Source organism: Camelus bactrianus, chromosome 22 (assembly GCF_048773025.1).
Source record: "Camelus bactrianus isolate YW-2024 breed Bactrian camel chromosome 22, ASM4877302v1, whole genome shotgun sequence".
NCBI classification, from domain to species: Eukaryota; Metazoa; Chordata; class Mammalia; order Artiodactyla; family Camelidae; genus Camelus; species Camelus bactrianus.
In genome coordinates this window covers 26,079,047-26,103,016 of record NC_133560.1, presented here as the reverse complement: position 1 = coordinate 26,103,016, position 23,970 = coordinate 26,079,047, and the positions used below count along the sequence as shown (strand labels likewise).

Here is a 23,970-nt window from a genome sequence, read left to right as displayed (position 1 = left end):
CAAGTGGCATATATTAAGTGCTGTATAAATGTGAGGATCAAGCAATTTTCCCTGCGGACGGGACACCTTGAGCCTTGAAAAGGGTAGTGTTGATAATTATGGCAGGACAACAGGAATGAAATGAGATTCATGCTTTCCCCCTTTAAAAATATATCTAAGGACAGAAATGAGAGATTTCAAAAGAAAGATGCGCTGATGAGCTTTACGCTTTAAACAGATTATTGCAACTAGAGTCTTAGACAGGATTACAGAGAAAAAGGATTTGAAATCTTAAGGGCAATTGATTGCATTCTACCACAGAAGAGATTATGCCATTATAATTATAGTTGAGTGAATTTATTTGAAAAATTCAGGGAAAAAAGAGGTTTCTTGGAAGTTACCAAGCCCATAAATACCAACAACCGCACACCTCGTGGCTTTTTCTCTTGCCTTTCTCTTGCTTTTTGAGATGCCCAACACCCTTGTCATTGGACCGTGTATCTACTTTTACTTTAAACCCCACCCCTACACCTCGTGGCCTCTCTGGCCTTCTGAGACTGCCTACGCTCTTTCTATGGAGAATGTATCCTCTGAATATACCTACCTTCACTCTAAAAAATAATGAAAAGAAAAAAGTTTGAGTTTGAACAATTCCTGAGCATTGCCTAAGAGAAACGCAATAAGTGAATAGTATTTCAATGTAAAACTTCAAAGTCCACACCAGCTTTCTGTTGACTGATTCTCCAATTTAGTGAGAGAGAAAAAAAAAAAATAGAAAATAGATTGTAATACACATCCAATTTTAAAATAGGAAAAAATTACATTGTAACTGACTATACTTAAATTTTTTTGAATAATAAATAAATGAAATTTAAAAATAAAGCTGGAAAAAATTAACAGAAAACATAATATGAATTTTGATTACTGGATCAGGAAAGGTCACTCTGTGGAACGGTGTTTTGCAGGAAAACTGAAAGGAGCTCGAGATTGATTCAAGGGCAGCGGTGGCGACAGAGGCAGGAGCAGCAGCGCCGGGTCCCCCGCAGGTGCTTCCCGCACGCGCTGCTCCTGGACCAGCCGAGGGTCTCCCTGCAGGGCGGGGACCGGTCATGTTCGTGTCAGTCCCCTGAGATCTCCCTCAGCCCGGAAAATGGCTGAAGTGACTGAGCACGAGGAGGAGGAAACTTGTTTCAAAACTGTTACTTTCTGGAGGAGAAAGAAAGAACAGGAAGAATTCTGTAAACTGTTTATTGGCAACTTGAGCTCTGAAACCACAGAAGAAAGTCTGAGGAACTACTACCAGCAGTGGGGGAACCTTGCAGACTGCGTGATCATAAGGGACCATGCAACTCAACAATCTAGAGGATTTGGTTTCGTAACCTTCTCCTCCACGGCCGAGGTCGATGCCGCCATGGCTGCCAGACCCCATTCAATTGATGGGAAAATGGTTGCGCCCAAACGTGCTGTGCCAAGAGAGGGTACTGAAGACCGGAGGGCTCTAGCAACTGTGGAGAAGCTGTTTGTTGGTGGAATTCAAGAAGACACCGAGGAACACCATCTTAGAGATTACTTTGAGAAATATGGGAAAATTAAAACCGTTGAGATAGTTACTGATAGGCAGTCTGGCAAGAAAAGAGGCTTTGGATTTGTCACTTTTGATGATCATGACCCCGTGGATAAGATTGTGTTGCAGAAACACATCATCAATGGTCATCATGCACAAGTCGGAAAGTCCTTGTCTCGACGTAAACTGCGGGAGGTACCAAGTCCTAGCAGTGGAAGAGGGGGCCACGCTGGTTTTGGACCTTCTGCTGGTGGTGGAACTGTTAGAGCAAGACAAGGACGAGGAAGTACCTTTGAGGGACGAGCTGATGGATTAAGAAGTGGTCGGTGGACTTGGGCATGGCTGTGATACACGTGGAGGACCAGGAGTGGCAGTTTTGGAGGTAGCCCCGGTGGAGGAGGAGGAGGATGTGGTGGTGGAGGGCCTCGATACTCGTGGGAGGGTCATCCAGTGGAGAAAACCGTTGTCCAGGAGGCAGTGGAGGAAGTAGGGTTCATGGAGAGACAAGACAACTCAAGCTCCTTTCTATCCATCATGGGATTCACTGTTTTATTGGAGAGGATGAGAGCCCAGAGGTCTCAGAACAGCTTCAGGTTATGGAAATCACAATCTTAAGGAAACTCTTAGTCATGCATAAATAGGCAGCGAAATGGCAGCGTACACCAGAGCAGGTGCAGAGAGCCATTTCGTGAATGGACTGGATTACAGGAACAATACCTTCCCGCGGAGGAAAGACTGTGGGGAAAAAAATTGCTTTTGAGAAAGTTTTTTTAACTTTTTAATTGTTGTTTCTTTGTAGTGGTCTCTAAGAGTGTAGAAGCACTCCTGATAATGTTAAATTTGCAAGTATCGGGTGACATCTGAAACCTTTTGCAAGATTTTTCTCTCAAAGTTTTGAAAAGCTATTAGCCAGGATCATAGGGGAATGAGCTGTAACATTATTCCTGTAAAAAACTGAAGTGCCTATGCAGACTGAAGAAGCTGTTGTACATTTAAATGATCTAATAAAAGTCTTTTCAAAGGAAAAACATTTGTAGATTGTCCTCTTTCACTGATAACTTTTGCACTATTTTTTGAAATATTTTTCTAGTTTTATTAAATATTGTTAACATACAGCACTATATAAGTTGAAATTTGCAGCATAATGATATGACTTACATAATATTATGAAATAATTACCATAATAATTTTAACATTAATCTCATAGTTACAAAATATTTATTTTTTATGAATAGAATTCCAAGGATTTACTCCTTTTTGAGGGAAGGGTGGGGGGGTGCTTAGCTTTAATTATTTTTTAATGGAGGTACTGGGGATTGAACCCAGGACCTCGTGCACCCTAAGCATGCGCTCTACCCCAGAGCTATACCCTCCTCCCTTAGAATTTATTCCTCTAACAGCTTTCACATAGACCATACAGCAGTGTGAATTACGGTTTTCTTGTACATTACATCTTTTGCTTGTATTTATCTTACAACTGGATGTTTGTGCCTTCTGACATCCTTCATCCTCCTTCTCTTCCCACTAATTCTCTGCCTCTGGTAACTACAAATGATTTTTTTTTATTTGGGGGGGGGTTATTCCACATATAAACATACAATATTTATCTTTCTCTGCCTTCTTTCACTTAGCGTAATGGCTTCAAGGGCCATCCCTGTTGTTGCAAATGCAGAATTTCCTTATTTTTCTACGGCTGAATAGTCTACCATTGTATGTGTGTATACGTGTATATATATGTATGCATGTATCAGCTCTGATTTGCTAGGATAACAAATCGTAAATGACCCTGCACTCTCCTTTGATGCCCATGGTGACTTCCTGTTGGGGTTCTGAGGTTCATGGAGGCGTAGCCCCTGGGATGGCTGTGTTCCTTTCCTCTGTCTTCGGCTGTGCTTAATGGGTGTGTTGGGGTGGGTGGGGGGTCTGAAACATTTCTGGTGGGAGTTTGAAAGCTCAGGCTTGAGCAGGGGCTGTTTAAGGAGTCCAGGAGGGAATGTTGCCAAACTGATAATGTACAGTCAGCGCTGACAGCTGAGAACACCCAGGAAAGTTTCCAAAGAGGTACCTCCGCCCAAAAGACTTCCCATCGGATGTATGTGTCCAGGGAGGACCCAGGGAGAGAGGCACAAGGATTTCACACAAAGTAGTTCCAGGTGGTTATCTCTGATTTCCTTTCAGGTAAAATATCCATAAACAAAAAATAAATCCTAAAAAAAAAAAAAAAGCCATCCATTGACTGGAAAAAAGACTAAACAATTAAAACACTGGGTGTGTTTGAATGCACCGCGGAGGACGGAGTAGTCAATAATGATGCTGCGAATTGGGGAGGGGAAGTTGGCTTTGGGAAGGCGGAGAGACCTGGAATGTTGGGAGTTTTTTGCCAGTCCTCGGAAGAGCTAGGCTGCGGGGACAGGGTCATTGACTCAAGATCCTACTTCCCAAATATTTGAAAACCTCAAGAGACAACGGGCGCCGCCTGGGGAGATGGCCACAGATTCCCCCACTCACGAACCCCCGGAAACCGGGTCACGACTGACCTCCCCGTGGTCACCGCAAAATGTCGGGGAGACGTGGGGCTGCGGGCACAGAGCTGCCCAGAGAGGTTCCGAAGCCGAAGTCGCCCCGCTCAGCGACAGGACAGGAGCCCGGGTCCCGGCTGCCGGCCCCGCCCGCACGCTGCGAGCCGCCGGGCACTGAGGTGCCCCGGGAGGCCTGGGGTCCGCAGACTCCGGTGTTGACCGCAGGGGGTCCAGCGTCCCGCCACCACCGGTTCCTACCAACCCCTCCTTCCAGTCCTGGGACACTCGGCCCCGCACACTCACCATTTCCCGGCTTCTGGGGTCCCCCCCCACCCCGGGTTCCCCCTCCACCCCACCCCGGCCGGTGCAGGTCACGGCGCGGTAGACGCCGCAGCAGAAACGCTTGGGGCCGCTAAGCGCCCGGGAGATGCGATCCCAGCGCCACCGCAAGGTGCAGCGAGGAGCAGCGAAGTGCAGGCCCTGCAGAGCGTCGCCCCATCCACCCGCCCGTGACGCGCCCGCTAAAGGAATGTGCCTAAGGACGCGCTCTCCCCACCACCGCCCGAGCGACGGCAGGTAGCACGTGGCCAAGCAGAGCCCGCTTCCGCCCTGGCCCCCGGAAAATCTTTACATTTAACCAAGTCCTGCTTGGGACCTGAATGGGATACAGACGTGCGCAGGGAATTCAAGGCTGGGTTTCTAGATGGACCCACCCCTTGAGCAGCAAGTGCAGAGCAAGTGAGTTGCCCGGGCCAGACCAGACTGGAACAGGAGAGTCTGTTTGCCTCCAGAGGTCAGGAGCTTGACCTAAGGCTGTGATACCATTCATGGAACTGTGACCCTGTTTACAGACACAAACACTTAAAAGTCCCCTCACCACCGATTGTACAAGTCAGGCTCCATTTTGATCTTTGACTATTGACTGCACTGAGTCTCCCACACTCATCCCTTCCCCGCCCCCGCGTATTTGAGGCTTTAAAGAATCCTGTACCTTCTGGTGAGAAGTTGGAAGCTCGTATCCCTAGCCTAGGCACAGGGACCCTTCCTCCATCAATCACACGCTGGTAACCATGAGTTTGTGAGTCTGTTTCTGGTTTGGAAATAAGTTCATTTGTGTCTTTTTTTTTTTTTTTTTAGATTCCATATATGAAGATATCATATGGTATTTATCTTTCTCTTTTGGTCTTCACTTAGAATGACAATCTCAGGTCCTTCCATGCTGCTGCAAATGACATTATTTTATTCTTTTTAATGGCTGAGTAGTATTCCATTGTCTATATATGCCACAACTTCTCTATCCAGTCATCTGTCGATGGATATTACATTCTCTTTTTTAACTGCCTTATTGAGATATAATTCATATACCATACAATTTACCTGTTTAGAGTGTACAATTCAACAGCTCTTAGTATATTCACAGAATTGTGTGCCCATCACCACAGTCAACTTTAGGACATTTTCATTACTGCTACAAAAAAAAATCCTGCACCCTTACCTGTCAGCTCCATTTACCCCCAGCTCCTGCCCTCAACCCAACAGCCCTGAGCACCACTAATATACTTTCTGTCTGAAAAATTTTGCCTAATCCGGACATTCCTTATAAATGGAATCCTACAATATGTGGATTGTGACTGCCTTCTTTCATTTAGCATCATAGTTTCAAGTCTCATCTGTGTTGTAGCATGTATCTCTGCTTCATTTCTTTTTATTGCTGAATAATATTTCATCAAATGGTGTAGTTTATAACATCCTTGAAATGTCAAAATTGTAGACATGAAGAATAGATGAGTGGTTTCCAGGTGTCGGGGGAGGGAGGTGACTGTGGCTATAAAAGGGTAACACAAGGGATCTTTGTGATGGAACTGTTATGTTTCCTGGCTGTGGCAGTAGCCAGATAAATCCAATCAAGTTGCAAAACTGCAAAGGACTAAACACACAGGTGCACACACACAAGTGCATGTAAACCTGGTGAAATCTGAATAAGGTCAGTGATGGTAGGAGCTTCCTGGTTGGGATACTGCACTGGAGTTACGTGAGATGTTACCATCGGGAGGAAATGGGTGACAGGTATACTGGATCCCTCTATATTACTTCCTACGATTGCATGTGAATCTACAAGAGTATTGAAATTAAAAGTTTTTTTTTAAGTGAGTCACTAAAGTCTGACCCACACTCAAGGGGAGGGGAATTAGGCTCCACTATATCTAGGGAAGATGTTATGGATGGATATTTGCATCCCCCAGAAATTCACATACAGAAGCCCTAACCCTCAATATGATGATATTTAGAGATGAGGACTTTGTGAGGTAATTGGGGTTAGATGAGGTTATAGGGGTGGGGCCCTCAAGATAGGATAGTGCCCTTATCAGAAGAGACACTGGAGACCCTCCCCTGCCCTCCACCAGGTACCTCTGTGTCATGTGAGGTGGCCGTGTGCAAGTCAAGAAGAAAGCCCTCACCGCGAAGTGGATTGGCTGGTACCTTGGTCTTGGACTTCCCAGCCTCCAGAACTGTAAGAAATAAATGTCTATTGTTCAAGCCGCCCTGTCTATGGTATTCCATTATAGCAGCCTGAGCTGAGACAGAGGAATCGCAAAGAAGTTAAACCCATCACACCAGGGATGTGTCATGGAAGGGACAGAAAGCTGGAGTTAAGCGTCAGCTTTGGAGCTGGAGAGAATTGGCTTCACATGCATGCCGGTGACCTTGGAGAAGTCCCCTGAGTTCTCCGAACCCTCAGAATGCCCTTCTATAAAATGAAGTTGAGAAGGCTTTTGGGAAGCCACCTTTAAACCACACGACCCACAGCCTGGCAGCATATAAATGTGGTTGCTGTTATCATTGCTGTTGTTGTTATTTCTTGTATCGTTCATGCTGATGATATGGTGGGGCAGGTAGGGCAACTTCGGGTGCCAGGCAGAAGGGCTCGGACTTGCTCTCCAGAGCACTGGGGAGCTACGGGAGGTGTGTGAGCAGAGAAGAGGCGGGGAAAGATTCTTTTGGGACTAGGGTGGGTGACTAGGAATTGAAGGCTGGGACAGGCACCTATCGCCCAGGTGATGGGTGTCTGGCCCTGGGTAGTGGCCTGAGGATAGCAGAAGGGAGAGGAAGAGAGGCATTTAGGAGAAGTACTAGGGGTGGGGCTCAAATGGTTTCCATGACCCAGGGAGGAGCATTTAGAGGGGGTGGGGAAAACTCTTACTGGTCCTTGGAGACGCTGCTGCCCAAAGATCCTTCCTCTGAGAATCTCTCCCGTTTGTAATTTTGTGAGAAGCCGCTGCTCATCAGATTATCCGGCAAGCATCTGAATCCCCGCCCCTGGGGAGTTTCTCTTGCCTGGATCCATTACACGACCTCCCCACGCCCCACGTAAGGGGGTCTTCGAGTACCTAAAAGGAAACGCGTTCTGCAGGACGTTGCTGCAGTTCAGGCTGTGGCCACGCGGGGGCAGCCGTGGATAGGTCAAGGGTCTAAGAAAGGAGCCCCGGCGGTCTCCTCCCTACTGGGGGTCCTGGAGCTTCTGAGGTCAAGGCTTCAGATTTTTTTGAACTGGGTTTGGGAGAAACCACCACGATCCGGTTTTTCCCACCTGCCCTACCCATCAAGTAACCGCCCCGCAGCCCAGCAGCTGGTGGAAATTATGCAAAACCTGTTAGATCGGTCCCGCCTCTGCTCAGAATCATGGCGCCCGCCTCACCGAGGATAAAAGCCCTCTTCCCCGCAGCCCCGCAGCCCCGCAGCTCACACTCCCTCTCCTCACCTCCCTGCCTCCATCTCCCCCCGCTTTTCCCCCGCGCCCTCTGCTCAGCCACGCCGGCCGTTCGGTTCCCCAAATCAAACTCACAACACTGGATTTGAGGAAATCCGTCTTGGTGGTTATTTTGTAAATACGGAGTCAATTTAAATTTACACCTTTAGAAACATCATCCCGTAAGCCTTTGGTTCCAATTGCAGCTATTATATTACTTACACACCTTGCAAAGTGGACCATCATTTTCAAAGAAGCCACTGAATACATATTTGGAAATGCAGTGGATGGGATCTCTTAAGTATTGCAGCCAGCATTTATAGAATTGGTATATTTGATTCTTTACTTTTTTTTTTTTTGCCATATTTTGCTTTGCTTGGGTTAGTTTTATTTCTGATTCTTTACTCTTAAATGCCTCCACCAAGCAAATCATTTGCAGTTATTACAAATCTTAGATTATAAATTTTATATTAAACATATAAAAATGGGTTTGAAATACGTTCTTTTAAACATTCTGATACTGCTTCTAAACTCGGCCAAATTATCGTATACTTTTCAACTTAACAGCCTGAAATCAATTATCTCTGGAAGGAAACACAAATATCTAGTGATTTCTGTTCCCTCCAAAGAAAGGGAGGTAGCCTGAGGACCAGAGTGGGAGGGATGCTCCTCAGTGTAAATGATTTGGGTTGTTTTTTTTTTTAATTGAAATGACAAGGTGGGGAGGGCTTCAACTTAATCCCTGCTGTTTTCTTTCTTTTGTGAAAAAGGAAAACATATATCTGAAGCAATTACACCTAAATATTAACATTTGCTTCTTCATGATGTGGCATCGGGGTGTGTTAGGGTTATCTTCTGTGCTTTTCTGTTTTTAATTTTTAATTTTGGTAAAATATGTACAGAATAAAATTTATCATCTATCATGTTTAAGTGCACAATTGAGTGGCGTTAAGTACATTTACATTGTTGTGCAACCATCCCATCCTCCATCTCCAGAACTGTCTCATCTCCCCAAACTGAAACTCCATCCCCATTAAACACTAACACCCCTTTCCCCCTCCCCCAGCCCGGGCACCCGCCATCCTACGTTCTGTCGCTATGAATTTGAGCACACTAGGGACCAATCTACGCAGAATCATACGGGCCTTTGGTGACTGGCTTATTTCACTGAGCATAATGTCCTCAAGGTTCAGCCATGTTGTAGCAGGTGTCAGAATCTTGTCAGTGTTTTTCAAATTATGTTCAGTTAAAATACTAAAGCATGTGTATGTGACTAAAATAAGTGCCTTTGCAGGGCATGGAGGCTTAGCTTTCTTCCTCCGGGCACCTGCTGGGTTCTGAATATGCACACGCCTCGCCCTCTAATCACCTACAGGTGAATGGAAGCACTCGTCTGCTGATGGATCAGGCTAGAGCTCACAGCCTGCCCCTCCTTCCACCTGCCTCCCACCTGGTGTAGACCCGTGCTGATGCTCCTCTGTTGGCCGTCTTCGACATTTCTCAGCAATAGACACACCCCCTTTATTTCTTCTTCCGCCTTTCACTGTTCCAACTGGGTAATGTTAAAAGTGAGTGTTTTTATGGCACTTCTTAGGTGCTAGGCACTCCTTGGTACTTCTACACGGATTAACTTGTTCCGTACCCACAACCACCACAATCAGATCTCACATGTACCCTTACTGTTTCCACTTTAGAGATGAGCAGCTGAGGCCCAGAAAGGTTAAGATACATGCTCTAGGTCACAGAGCTTTGCAAGCAGCAGAACCTGAGCTGCCTCTGATTATTTTTATTTTTTGTTTTGAATCTTACAGGGGATGAGTAAGTTATTTCTTTCGTGGCTGTGGCTGGGGTTTATCAGAACTCACCCAGTGTGTGCCTAAGATTTGTACACATCATTGTATGTAAATTTCACATAAAAGAAAAGAACTGTAAACAAATGATGAACTCTAGTTAATGGTATGAGCACTGAAGCCCTGGCAGGGAAGTGTGCAGAGGTCTGTGACATACTGCAGTGGGCAAAAAGTAAGACAGGTGAGTGGATGGATGGATAGATATTAAAGCAAATATAGTCAATGTTAATGGCAGCACTCTAGGAGCAAGTATGTGGGTGTTCACTGTACAATTCTTTCAACTTTGCTGTGGGTTTGAAGTATTTCAGAATAAAATGCTGGGACCTCTGTCCTGAACACCCCACAGGAAAACCTATCTTCTCCCATTCAGACAGGCAAGAGGCCCCTCAAACACAGTGCACCCACCCTTGAGTTTGTCCACTTCCCCATAAATGGTTCCGCTCCCTGAATCTCTTCCTCGGGGCTGGGTTCTCATTCACCGGGCCTGAAAGCTAGGAGTTGCCAGAGATGCCTCCCCCTCACCACTGAGTCTCAAGATTTACCTCAGGATGACCAAATGTCCTCCCAGTTTACCCCAGACTGAGAGGTTTCCTGGGACTTGGGGCTTTGTATGCTGAAATCAGGGAAGTCTCGGGCAAACTGGGGTGAGTTGGTCCCCCAACCTCTCACGTCTGCCTCTTAAACTTGTTCAGTGTATCCAAACTGCCACAGCTGTAGTCTATAATAATAATACACACAATGGTGATATGATTACAAACAGCGGCGGCTGACTTACAGCACGTGCTGGCCAAGTGCAAGGTCCTCTCCTGCGTGTTCCAGCTGTGGCAGGGCTTCGGATGCACACGACCCTCTGTGCTGAACAACTGTCACATCACCTGTGTTAAAGACGAAGCAATAAGGCACAGAGAAGTAAAGGCCCTAGCCCATAGTCACACAGCTAAATAACAATGGAGGAGCTGAATCAGAACTCGGGCAGATGGTCGCGGAGCCCCATCGCTCAAACATCCTTGAAGAGCCCTCCTGCAGGGCTGACTCGACCATACCAGCCGCCGAGGGGTCCCCCTCACTGTAGGCTCACCCTCCATCAACAATCATCTGTGCTTCCATCAGAATTTGATAAAGAAATCAAGAAAGTAGGATGAGGAGGGGAGGGTATAGCTCAAGTGGTAGAGCACATGCTTAGCAAGCACAAGGTCCTGGGTTCAATCCCCAGTATCTCTGTTAGCAAAAAATAATTAATTAATTAAAAATAAAAATAGATAAACAATAAGATGCTACTGTTTCGCACAGGGAACTATAGTCAATATCCTGTAATAACTTATAATGAAAAGGAATATGTATATATATGTATGACTGAGTCATTATGCTGTACACCAGAAATTAACACAGCATTGTAAATCAACTAAACCTCAATAAAAAAAAGATATAATGTGCTGGATAGATATGGATACAGATAAACAGACGGCAGATGTAGGTAAATGGATAGATATACAGAAAAACAGATATAAATAGAGACAGATGCTGAAGAGATCTGTTTGTGACTTGCTCTTTCCAGACTGACCTTGTGAAAACACAGCTTGGACCCCATCCTCCAAACCTGTCACCCACCCGATCAAGTCCACACTCCGTAGCTCCAAGCACCTGTCCCTGTGGCCCCTTTAGCCCCTGATTTCCCACCTCCTGATACCGTCTGCCAGCCTCCCACCTCAGGCTCCCCTCACCCCAGGGCCCAATCTGGTGCACACCTCCCTTCACTGACCCGTGCTTGTCAGAAGTAAAGCTCAGCCCATACCCCCTTTTGCCCCATCGAGTGTACATTGCTTGTCCACCCAGACCTGCTCTCATGGGAACTCCTGATGCAGGGTGGGGGTGGGGGCGGGGGGAGATACTTAACAACAGTAGAGACTGGGGACTGGGTGATGGGGAGTATGTGCTAATTGAGTCAGGGTGTCAGGATGGTCTGAGCAAGTGGCACTGAAGCCAAGTACTCAATGACAAGAAGGTGGTGGGGGACAGGAGAGTGGGCCCGTGGAGGAACTGCAAGTGCAAAGGCCCTGGGGTGGGAATGAATTGTCCTTCATGTGACTTGCACACTGTGGCCCTGACGTGAGAGAGGTACAGACATTGACATAGCTCCAAAGTTGCATCCTGGGCAGGTGATCAAAAACTATCATCATCTTTGGAACTGAAGCAAGCAGTAAAAATGCTGGGGGAATCAACTCAATGGATGAAGCTGGGAGGGTGCGGGGAGGCTGCACTTTCACACTGGAGGGAAGAGCATGTCAAAGGGCATCCCCCATTCCGTCCTTCCCTGACACGACTAACTGCAACAGTTCTTGTCTCTTCAGACCATGTCCAGGTGGGGAGATAGACTGAGAACAAGGTAAACAACGTTTGGTTCATCAGGCAGTGACAAGGGTTACATCAGGATGAGAGGGAGTCAGGGTGAGGGTAGGAAGGGTGCTTTTGGGGTAAGTTGAAGGAACTTGAATATAGCAGGGAGGGAGCCACGGGGATATCTGGAGAAGGAAGAGCCTTCTAGGAAGGTGGAGGAGCATATGCCAAGGCCCTGAGGTCAGAGCAGCCCCTATTCCAGGAAGGGTGAGAAGGCCAGGGGAGTGGTGAGAGCTGGGGCAGAGGGAGGAGGGGAGGGCAGGGAGGAACTCAGCCGTGGGATTGACGTTGGTGTTGGGAAGCAAAGCAGGAGTGGAGGGGGAGGGAGGCTCCAAGCCAAATCCTGATCCACCTCCACAGAAAATCAGCAGAACAGGGCTCCCCTGGGTGGGTAGAAGAGTTTCCTCAGAACCCCCCGAGAAAGCCAGCCAAGGATTCTCCAATGTCAGGCCCCACTCTGCACAGAGGCTGATCTATTTTAATCCTAGGGGTGCGCTTTAGTACTTTTTACTGTAAAAGATATGGGAAGTGTGAACACTTGAAAAAGTTAGAAAATGGAATCGGTAGCCTCTTTTTCAGAGGACAAAATGTGGGGAAAAAATATGTATTACTGAACAGAGACTCTTCTGGCAGCAGAGGGTAATCGTTTTCCTTGCACTTTTCAGTATTTTCCAACTTTTCTATAAAGAACTTGTAATGCAATAGGGTAATAAATAGTATAATTTGATGTGGTCTCAAAAAAAAAAATGCAGAGGAAGGGAGGGTATAGCTCAGAGGTAGTGCGTGCTTAGCAAGTTCTGGGTTCAATCTCCAGAACCTCCATTAAAAAAATAACAATAAATAAATAAACCTAATTACTGCCTCCCAATAAATAAGTAAATAAAACATTAAATTTTGTTTTAAAATACAGGAAGTGCAGAAGATAATCTCTAAAACGCCCCTGGACCCAGCATATGTTCCCATTTGGTCCTAATTGCTTCAGATAGATTTCTCCCCCTTTTTTTGTGAAAAGAAACAGTAGGGAATAAAGTTGAAGCCTCCATCTTGACCCCCCTCCTTGTCCCTGATCCCCAATCCCATTCCCCTCCCTGTCTCCGCAGGAAACAATCACTGCCCTGGGTCTGGAGTGAGGTCTTTGTTTCCTATGTTTATATTCAGATCACAGATACGTTAGGAGGAAGTTTGCAGTTATTCTTCTGGCAAAATAACAAACAGCGCTTCTCAAGCAAAAATCCAAATAGTATATTAAGGTATAAAAACGGAGGGAGAATGCCCCAGCCCATCCCTAAAGAAGGGAAAGTAATTAATAGCTCGAATATAAATCTCACCAGCACCATGGCCTCAGCAGAGCCAGGGTTTCCTGTTGGCCCTGTTCCCTGCTGTGTCAGCCAGAACTGGGCATACAGTAGGTGCTCAGTACATGCTGAATAAAATTTCAAGTTTCTCAGATCATGCCCATTTTCAAAGTAAACTTGTTTCATTTTGGAATAAGTTTGGATTTGCAGAAAAATCACAAAAAATAGTGCTGAGAGTTCCAATATACTGGTTTCTCTTATGGCCAGCATCCTTTAGAACAATGACACACTGGTAAGCACTGTGAAATTATGTCTTTTTTTTTTATTATTATAATGGAGGTACTGGGGATTGAACCTATGACCCTGTGCATGCTAAGCGTGTGCTCTACCACTGAGCTGTACCCACCCCACCCCTGAAATTGTAACTACTCACAAAACAGCAGGCTTTATGTGGATGTCACCAGTTTTTCTGCAAGTGCCCAGGAGCCCATGTTCATTTTGTCCTCACCTTTCCTGGGTCTCCTCCAGTCTGAGACCGTGCCCCTAACTGGCTTTTTCATGGCTCCTTTTTTGCAGAGTTCTGGTCAGGTGTTCTGTAGACTATCCCTCGATTGGGGTGGATCTGGTGTTTTCCTCATCATTAGCCTGTGGTTACCAGTGGCTGGGAAAAAACCCAGCAGGTGAGGGTCCCTCCCCACGACATTACCTCAGGGCCCCATGTTACCAGTGAGGCATCACTATGATGTTGACCTGGACCATTTGGTTAAGGTGGGGTCCCCCAGGCATCTCCACGGGGCAGATTTGTCTTTTGCTTTCCCACACTTTATTCTTTGGATGAGAGTCACTTACTCTTCCTTATTCTTTTGAGTCCCACCCGCCTTCAGAAGGAGGCAGGAAGGGTTACGCCCCAGCTCCTGGAGGGACGTTGCAACTTCATTTGAAAAAGAAAAAAAAATCAACTTAAATTATTTGTGATTCTAAGGAAGATCGGACTCTTCTGCCCTCACACCCATTTTAAAGACCGGAAAACCGAGGCTGAAGATGATGGACTTCCTCACTAGAGGGACGGCCTGAGGCCCCACCCAGCGCTGCGATCTGGTGGGAGGATGGGGGCTGTGAGTGCCCCCACGTGCGCAGGCAGGTGGGGACTCGGCCTGCGTAGGGGAACGGGGAGGAAATCCGGCCCCCAGCCACCCTCCCCGGCGGAGCTGCAGCCCAATCGGCGGGCCTGGGCCGCTCTGGGTGCATTACCCGCGTTAGAGTGCTGCCTGAGTCCCAAAGGCGTGGTGGCAGCTCGTGGTGGCCCAGCAGGATTCTGGGGCGCGGCACAGCCCGCCGGCGGGCCAGAAGGCCAAGGGAACACCTGGGCCGCCCCCGGGCCCGCGGGGCAGGGCGGGCGGGCTGCTGCCTCCTTAAAACCCGGCAGCCCAGACGGCGAGCACCCCGCACTCTGCAGCTCGGGCTCCGGCGACCGCGCCTGGCCTTGACCCTGGGCCCCGCCGAGGGCAGGTGAGGCCACTGGGTGGCTATGGACGCGGGAGGCTGCCACCCGGAGGAGGGGTCTCCGCCTGCCCTCGTGACCCACTTCCTGTTTGTCAAGGCTCCGGGGCAGGAGGTACAAACAGCCAGCCTGTGTCCTCAGCCGTGGATGAGGGGCTGCCATCTGCTCTCGAAAGGGACAGTAGGGAGCCATCGTGAGTGTGCAAGGGACAACCAGGGCCAGGAGGAGGGAGGCAGGGAGGGGAGGGGCAGATCACACAGGCCCCAAGTGCAGGGGCCCCACTGCCTGAGCTCTCACCACTCTACCCTCTGGGGATGAGGGTGTGAGGGTCAAAAGTCTGTGGTCACAGGGCCTGTCACCAGCTGCCTCCAGCCCGGGTTCCTCCTGAAGGAATGGGGGTGGGGCGGAGGGGAGGATGTGGGCAGGACTTCCTGGAAAAGGGAGACCCTGCTGTCTGGGGGGTGGTGACCCTGGTACACACAGTCAGATGTTGTCAAACACACCTCACCCACCGCACACCAGACATACCACTCGGCTGAGAGACACAGCACAGACCCGCAACTCGACTCAGGCACAAAACAGGGGCCCACAAGTCATCGTTCCCCCTCTAAACAGTTCCACCCAAGGACTCAGGGGAACATCACAGATATGCCACACGGGCCTTGCTGGTTTCATGTACACAGCCACAGGGACACAGGGCTCCCAGGCACACAGCAGACATGTGACTGAGGCAGACACGCTTGGCTACACGCAGAAAACAGCTCAGACACACTCAGACACGGGCAGACACGTCCTCTGAGAACACAGCCACACAGGAGGTGCCTGGCTGGGGCACTCATATATATCTGCACACACAGCCTCCCCGGGGCCCACGACACAGACGCGCTCACGTCGGCAGACCCAGAGGCCGCGGGGCAGGCGCGGCTGCGCCCCTGGGCCAGGCCCCCCACCTCGAGTCCCGTGTCCAGCGCTGGGGAACTCCGAGGCTCACATGACCCGAGGGGAGGGCTTCTGGAACGGTTGGCGGAGAAACTGCATCATCCTCTCTAATGACCCATTTCCGCCCCCAGGGAATAAAGGCTGGGTGACCTGCCAGTTCTCCGGAGCTCACCTGCCTCTCTGAGCCCCCAGCTGACTGGCTCGTGCCTCCCCCAGGGTGAGTGCTGGGCCCCTGTGGCCACCCTTCCCCTGCCCCGCAGGCTGGACCCTGCCTGTCCGCTGACCCTCCCGGCCAGCTCTTGCCCTGAAATCCTCAGGGCATCAGGCCAGCCCTGCGGGGAGCTGTCTCCCCTTCTCAGAGCAGGGTGAGTGGGCTCTTGGGGGCCTGCTGCCCATGCCTCAGCCACAGTCCCCCAGATGCCTGTCTCTCCCCTCCCAGATGGACGTGCAGACGGTGCTGTTTATCCTGCAAGCCTCGCTGGTGCTCCCCCTGGTGCTCCCAGGGGCTTCCGGCGCCACAGCCAACACTGGCACCACCCCTGCCCCCATCCTGCGCTTCGTGGCCGTGGGTGACTGGGGAGGGGTCCCCAATGCCCCGTTCTACACAGCCCGGGAAATGGCCAATGCCAAGGAGATTGCCAGGACCGTTCAGATCCTGGGTGCAGACTTCATCCTGTCCCTGGGGGACAACTTCTACTTCTCCGGCGTGCAGAATGCCAATGACAAGAGATTCCAGGTGTGCGACACTGGAGTAGTGGGTGGCGGGGCGGGGCGTGGGGCGGGAAGGGGGAAGATGTGATCCACCTTTGCACATCGGAGAAGGCAGAGGGATGCTGACATTTGTAGGCACTCAGTGTCTCTCTGGTCCCCGGCCCCTGACTTGGTGGGAGCACCCAGGGGCTGCTTGAACTTGGGGTGGGGGCTGCCCTCCCCTGTCTGCTGCAGGAGACCTTTGAGGACGTGTTCTCTGCCTCCTCCCTCCGTAACGTGCCCTGGCACGTGCTGGCTGGCAACCACGACCACCTGGGGAATGTCTCAGCACAGATAGCCTACTCCAGGATCTCCAAGCGCTGGTGAGCCTGCCCCTCCCATGCCACCCCCTCCCCTGCAGCCTCGCCCAAGTGGACCACGAGGCCCATCAGCCAGAGCTGAGCCTGGGGCTTCTCTGCCCAAGATGGGCACCCACTGCCTCTGTCCCATCCACAGGAACTTCCCCAGCCCTTACTACCGCCTGCGCTTCAAGATCCCACGGTCCAATGTGTCCGTGGCCATCTTCATGCTGGACACGGTGACACTGTGTGGCAACTCGGATGACTTTGCCAGCCAGCAGCCTGAGAGGCCCCGCAACTTGGCCATGGCCCGCACACAGCTGGCCTGGCTCAAGAAGCAGCTGGCAGCGGCCAAGGAGGACTACGTGCTGGTGGCTGGCCACTACCCAGTGTGGTCCATCGCTGAGCATGGGCCCACCCACTGCCTGGTCAAGCAATTGCTGCCACTTCTGACCACGCACAAGGTCACCGCCTACCTGTGTGGCCATGACCACAACCTGCAGGTGAGAGGCCAGAGGGTGGGGTGGGGGCCTGGTAAGGGGCCCCCAGCCTGGCCAATGTGCCACATGGGACAAAGGGGTCCTCCTCCCTCAAACTCTATGCTCTACCCAGAAAACAGCCCCAAATTCTCTTGCTCCTGGTTGCCAGTTGCCTCCTCAGTTCTCTACCTGTGCAGCAGGCTACACTCCCACAGGAGGGGAAACTGGCCCCAGGGGGATTATTTATGTTTCTTGTTTACGGTGACTCTGCGGGCAGGGACAGAACTGACCCTGGGCTCCAGACAGCTGTGCACCAAACCCACGGGCAACCTCACTGAGGGGCTGGGGGCTCCACTGACCTTGAGTTCTCTGCCCACAGTACCTTCAGGATGAGAATGGCATAGGCTTCGTGCTGAGCGGGGCTGGGAACTTCATGGACCCCTCAAAAAAACACCTGCGCAAGGTCCCCAATGGCTACCTGCGCTTCCACTACGGGGCTGAGAACTCGCTGGGTGGCTTCGCCTACGTGGAGATCAGCCCCAAGGAGATGAGCATCACGTACATCGAAGCCTCGGGCAAGTCTCTCTTCAAGACCAAGTTGCCAAGGCGAGCCAGATCTCAGCACCAGAACCAACGGGGGCGCCACGCTGTGGCCTGAGTTCGAAGTGCCTCCCTGCTGGGATCCCCACCAGTGGGCAGGCTTTCTCAGGGGCATGTGGTGCTACGGCAGAGCAAGGAGAAGGACAGGTGAGGCACGGTGGTGCCACGTGGCCCTTGTGACAAGGATGCCTGCATATGTGAAAGAAGTGTGGACGCTTGTACCCGCCAGAGTGCCAGGCCCCATGGCCCGGTTCGCCCAGCCTGAGTTCCAGGCAATGGGGGGCAGGGAGGGAAAGCTGTCTCCCAGATCAGGCATCCTTCTGTCACTGCCGAATAGTCAATAAAAAAAAATAGTTGCAAAGGCTGAATGTGTGTCATGAGTGTCCCTTTGCCCACCTCACTGGTGAGATGCAACACCTGGGTTTACGGGTCACGGGTCCCCAGCTTGCTGGTCTGCACCGCCGTCTCTCAGCCCCATCCATAACCGACTGGCCTCATACATGGATGTGATTTTAAGTAAAGACCAAACAGAGGGGTGGGGAATAGCTCAGTGGTAGAACGCATGCTCAGCATGCCCAAAGTCCCGGGTTCAATCCCCAGTATCTCCATTAAAAAAAAGAAAGAAAGAAAGGGTGCAACAGGAAGCCAGCCTTCCTCCGCCACGCCTGCCTGCTTCCCTGGGGGCAACAATCATCAAGTTCTTTCCTTTCATAATAAAAACACCTGCCTTTTTTCAACAAAGCATCCTGAAATATAAACAGTTCCGCACGCGTTCTACTTAACCACCCCTTGATGGTTCATATCAGAACATTCATTTTTGTTCATTTCGATATGGAATCGGGGATATTTACATGGTTCAAAAATCTAAACTTTGTAGAAAAGTATGATCTCTCAGCCCGACCCGGTCCACCTCTCCTCTCCAGAGAGGAGACAGCTTTTTATAAACGCTTCATGTTTCCCTCCAGGATTTCTCTTGCAGATGAAAGCAAACGTGAACTTTTTCCCTCCGCTTTCCTACTGATCTGCCTTTTGCTTTTCTTTTTTCCATACCATCTTTATCAAGGTACAGTTGATATATTTTAAGTGTGCAGCTCAGTAAGTTGTGACCCACCACCACAATCAAGATACAAGCACGTTCCTCACCCGCCCAAATGTTCTCTTTTGCAATTTGCTGTTTCTGCCTGTGGTACCTGGACATCTGCCCATCTGCCCTCGGGGGCGCTTCTTCCTGCAGCTACAGAGGCCCCACTGTGTGCCTGTCCCCCCTGTCTACCTAACCAGCCACCTCCCGAGGGTCACCTGGATTGCTTCCAATACCTTTGCTATCCTCAGACAATGCTGCTAGATGCGACCCCACACACTTGCTTCCTGCCTGAGCAGATATGTTTGGAAGATAAACAAGATACGGTCCCCAGACCTGGACTGCTGTTTGACAGCCCCGGAGTTTCTGTCTTATGTCACCAGCTCCCCTCTGGGACCTGCCAAAATCTTTTCCCCTCTTTTCCTCTTACCAACAGAGCTGCAGCGGACACCCCTGGACCCATGCTTTTGTACATCTGTGCAAGTTTGTACGTGGGAAAACTTCCAGAAGTAGGATTATTTCAGGGCCTGCTTCTGCTGAGGAATGCTACAGACTGCTCACCCTGAGCTGAAAGCTGCAGAGAAACCCAGTTCCCCCCTGGGCTTCTGGGTTGACTAACACCACCACAAACAGCCTGAGCCAGCCAGGCGGCAGGGACCGCCCCCTTGGCCCCACCCTCAACAGCCACTTTGACTGCTACTGGCCAGGGCCCCAGCTGTTTGGCTCCCCCTGCCAGCCCAGCTGAACGACAGGAAACAGCAACCTGGACAAAATACGTGAGGTTACTGAGCTCTGGGCAATGGTGGGGTGGGAGGGGAGGGGAGGGGAGGGGAGCAGGGAGGCGGGGCTGGAGAGCTCTCTCCTGAATCAAGCACCCGTCATTGCCAAATAGTTCATAAGAGAAGAGTTGCAAAGGCTGAAGGTGTATCATAGCGTCCCTTGCCTCACCTCTCTAGGGAGAGGAACTTGGTGGAAGTGGCCCCTTTCCTTTGCTACTTTGTAGCCATCAATACAGCTAAACTCTTTACAAGGTACATGTGTTACTGTTAAAATTAAACAAAGTTAACTTACCAAAAGTTACCTTGAGTTCCTTCCAGCTGACATCACTACCAGCCAAGCTCTATGCCAAAAAAACAAAATAAAAACAGAGAAAAAAACTGTCACTTCTAAACCTGACCTATCAAGAAAAGGCCAGCATCATCCTGGCTTCTCAGAGGACATCACAGAAGCTCCACAGATCAAGCCAGGTGCCCAAAGGCATGCCCAGGAGGTGGCAGACCCTCAATCACTTGTAACCACGATAGTCAAGGCAGCTCGCAGTCGCCCTGCCACTTCCCACTGACTCAGAGGCTCCAGGTAGGCAGGGGGCTGAATCAGAGGTCAGCCCAGTGTCCCTGTTTGCCAAGCGTGGAATTAGCCCAACATTCCTGTTCACAGGGCCCAGAGAGTGGAAAGGAGAAGTGACACATCCAAGCTAACACAGGAGCAAGTGGCAGGGAGGGGACTGGGCCCCTCCTCTGCAATGACCAAGCACTTTTACCAAGCACAAAGGACCAAGTCCTGTGCCAACCCAGGAGCACCAAAAGGAATAAGGCAGGGTGGACACACAGGCCCCCAGAGAGGGCTTCCATCCAGCTCAGGGACGTCCACCAGCACACGGCCGTTGTTAGAAATGCCTTGTAAAGTACAGGGAGTAAGATGGCAGAATTCCTTAAGACTAGTCACAGAGTCTCGTCTGTTCTTACTTTTCCCGGGCAACTGCATCTGACTCAATCATCATGGATAATATCATCTCCCCCCTCCACTCAGCCCAGGTGCTGGGCCGGCCAGGGCACCCTCATCCCGCCAGCAGGTTGTCGCTGGAGTGTCAGGCCACGCCCACCCCCTCAACAGCCTGGGAGGCCAAGAATCATGAATAGCGAGGTCAGAAACCTGCTTTACCAAAGAGCAAAACGCACTGTCATCAAAACAGCATGACACTGGCTCAGGGAAAACATCCAGAAGGAGTCCAGAAACAAACTCAAGAACACATGCGCACGTGATGTAGGTTAAGGTGGCACTGCAGCGTCACGGACAGATGTTATCTGCCTCACGGATTTACCTAGAACAAGGCAGTCTGAACCTTACTTCAGACGGTATACAAAAAAGAATTCCGAGGGGGAGGGCATAGCTCAAGTGGTAAAGCGCGTGCTTAGTGTGCATGAGGTCCTGGGTTCAATCCCCAGTACCTCTGTTATAAAAAGAATTAAATAAATAAACCTAATTACCCCTTCCAAAAAAATGAATTCCAGGGGAATCACATATTTCAGCATAAAAATAAAATACAAAAGATGAAAACGAACACAAAGATCTGAATGAGATAGTTCATAGGAGTTTTATTCATAATTGGCCCAAACTGGAAACAACCCAAATGTCCATCAATGGGCGAAAAGATTAATTGTGATCCAACTATACAACCGAGTACAACTCAGTGATGAAAAGGAACAACTGCTGATAAATACGACATGGATGTGCCTCAGACGTACTAAACTGAGTAGAAGAAGCCGAACTCAAAAGCCTCCATATCGTGATTGTTTATGTGACTTCCTCAAAAACTGCAAATCATTAGAAACTGAAAACAGATCAGCTGCTGTCAAGGGCTGGGGGTTGGGTAGGAACTGACTACAAAGAGATATAAGAAACTTCTTGGGGAGGGGATGGAAACATTCACTATCTTGATTGTGGTGATGATTTCACGGGTGTATGTAAATAGCAAAACACGCAGTTTACTGTCTAACAATGATATCACAATAAAGATGTCAAGGAAAGGAGGAAGAAAGGGAAGGAGGGAGAGAGAGAGAAGAGGAAAAGGGAAAGAAAAGAAAGAAAAAAACAGCAAAACTGGCAATCATGAGTGAATATAAAATTGTCCATATACACTGTGGCAGAGTCACACAACAGTTCCCTGTATGTGTGTTAACTGCTAAGTGGAAACAGCAAGTTACAAAGTAACATGTATAGTATGCTCCCATCCTGAGTGTATCCAGGTTTGTACAAGCACGGGAGAGAGGGTCCTCCAGAGGCACTTCCAAAGGTTACACTTGGCAGTTTCAAGACTAACACTGCCCTCTACAGGACTTGTTGGAGACAGATTTATTGCAAATAATCTCATTATAAGTCGTTTTCCTAAACACTCTAATGAAACAGCTCTTATCAAGATCACCAGGGACCAAACACTTGCCAAAGTCAACAAGTCAATTCTCTTTTCTCATCTGACTCAAACTCAGCAACAGGTGACACAGCTGATCACTCTGGCCATCTTGAAACATCTTCTTCTGGAGGCTTCTAGGAGAGGACAACTCACTTCTTTCTCTTCCTACCTCACTGGGTGGGCCCACTCTCCTGCTAGCTCCTCTTCCTCCTCACCTCTAAGGTTGGGGAGCCCTTGGTCCCCTTCTTAGCCCCCTTCTTTTGCTGTTTTGCCCCTCACCCCCAAAACCATGTGAACTCCTCTGGTTACCCTCCATATAAAATGATGCTCAAAATCACTCCAGATCCTTCTGATATCCTGACTCCAATTCCAATTGTTCCATATGCTTGTCTCAAACCTATCACAGCCAAACACAACCCTTGACCACTCCTCCAAATCACCTCCCTTAAGATTTCCTCATCTGAGTAAGAGGCAGCACCCAGGGTCTCCAGACTTTAAGAGTCACCCCTGCCTCTCCTCTCTCCTTCACTCCCTCATAAATTCTATAGGTGCTACTTCTGTCTGTGTAATTCCTACTCAGGCTTTGGACTTCATCCTGAGCATCAGGCTCCCAGAGGAGCCTTCCCTAACTTCTCAGACTGGTTTGGCAACCCCCTCCACCATAATCTGCTCTGAGATCCAAATGCATTCCTCTGTTGCACTGAACAATGTAGCAACTGATCTTTTATGTTTAAGGCCTCTTCACTACTTCGTGGGAATTGCAGAGCCTTGTTGGAGCCCTCACCCAGCCCCTACCTGCCTATCCAACCTCGTGTGAATGAAAAATGTTGCCCGCCATCTAAACAAAGGATGTTGCAGCCATCAAGCCACTACAGCCGGCGCCTGGCAGTGAGCACTGAGACAACTCAGGATGGAGACAAACGGGCTGCCCTCAGCCACGGCAGCCACCCCCAATGGTGCACCCAGAGGGGACTTAGGATGGGACAAAGAACAGGATACTGGCCCTAGAGAGCTAAGGTGCTTATCAAAGGAATGATTTCAGTGACCCCAGACCCTTGCACCTCCCCTCCATAGAAATATGCGAAATTCCTTAACTTGAGATGTCTGGTTTTCTTTTGGGGGAGGGGTTCTTTAACTAACAGTAATCTTTTGATATTCTGACTATCTGGTCTCTGTTGCAAAATCTGTATATCCTGGCTTCTCTCTTACCTCTTCGGAGCACTCAGAGCTATTCTGAGAGGCTGCCTCCCAGCCTTTAGTCCTCAGAAAGTCTGCCTAATAAAATATAATTCTCAACTTTGAGGTTGTGCTTTTTTTTTTTTTTTTTTTCAATCTCCGTGTATGATAACTTCGGGCCCTCAAAGTGTGGTCCAGGGACCAAAGCATGGACGTCACTGGGGAGCCAGTCAGAAAGGCAGACTTCCAGGCCCCACTCCTGTCCTAATAAACCAGAACCTGAATTGTAATAATATCTGCAGGTTCTTGTTAAAATTTGAGAAGAGCGTCTTAGAAGCTTCCCCCTCACTCGGATTCCGCCACACTTGTATTTGCAATTCCTCAGCACTGAGATATGTGTGTTCCCCGTCGGGGTGACCCAGGTGAGCTGCCAGGGGCTGGGATTTGAACAGAGACAGAAGAGAAGCGAATATGCTGCGGCCAAGGGCGAGGCTGCCTTTCCAGTGCTGCTAAGTCCCGGTCCACCGCTCCCAAAAGGCAGGAAAGCCACCACCGGAGCTCGCCGGAAGCGCATGGGAAGCGAGTACGCATGCGCGCAGAGAAGAT

At 49.6% G+C, this 23,970-nt stretch overlaps 1 protein-coding gene, 1 non-coding gene and 1 pseudogene across 6 annotated transcripts; 2 read left to right on the top strand and 1 right to left on the bottom strand.

The window, feature by feature from the left end:
• The first annotated feature begins 340 nt into the window (after positions 1 to 340).
• On the top strand, positions 341 to 2,755 carry LOC105078416 (heterogeneous nuclear ribonucleoproteins A2/B1 pseudogene; annotated as a pseudogene).
• An 89-nt stretch (positions 2,756 to 2,844) lies between these two features.
• TRNAP-AGG (transfer RNA proline (anticodon AGG)) lies at positions 2,845 to 2,917 on the bottom strand. Its single transcript has one exon. It is a non-coding gene; the product is annotated as a tRNA-Pro (tRNA).
• An 11,656-nt stretch (positions 2,918 to 14,573) lies between these two features.
• ACP5 (acid phosphatase 5, tartrate resistant) lies at positions 14,574 to 18,285 on the top strand. 5 transcript variants are annotated; one of them, XM_074350834.1, is made up of 7 exons: positions 14,574 to 14,858; positions 14,950 to 15,043; positions 15,921 to 16,006; positions 16,229 to 16,525; positions 16,735 to 16,862; positions 16,996 to 17,341; positions 17,697 to 18,285. In XM_074350834.1, the coding sequence occupies exons 4-7, from the start codon at positions 16,229 to 16,231 to the stop codon at positions 17,973 to 17,975; spliced, it is 1,050 nt and encodes a 349-aa protein (XP_074206935.1). In that variant the 5' UTR covers positions 14,574 to 14,858; positions 14,950 to 15,043; positions 15,921 to 16,006; the 3' UTR covers positions 17,976 to 18,285. The 5 variants fall into 5 exon arrangements, with proteins under 5 accessions (XP_074206935.1, XP_074206937.1, XP_074206936.1 ...); XM_074350836.1 differs by lacking the exon at positions 14,950 to 15,043; XM_074350835.1 differs by lacking the exon at positions 14,574 to 14,858 and having other exon boundaries at positions 14,904 to 15,043.
• Positions 18,286 to 23,970: the final 5,685 nt, after the last annotated feature.

What these genes read in the sequence shown, in the direction of transcription:
- ACP5 (XM_074350836.1), top strand. Translation starts at nt 16,229, where the DNA reads ATGGACGTGCAGACGGTGCTGTTTATCCTGCAAGCCTCGCTGGTGCTC. An exon ending in CCAATGACAAGAGATTCCAG is followed by an intron (nt 16,526 to 16,734) that starts GTGTGCGACACT and finishes TGTCTGCTGCAG; the next exon opens with GAGACCTTTGAGGACGTGTT. An exon ending in TCCAGGATCTCCAAGCGCTG is followed by an intron (nt 16,863 to 16,995) that starts GTGAGCCTGCCC and finishes TCCCATCCACAG; the next exon opens with GAACTTCCCCAGCCCTTACT.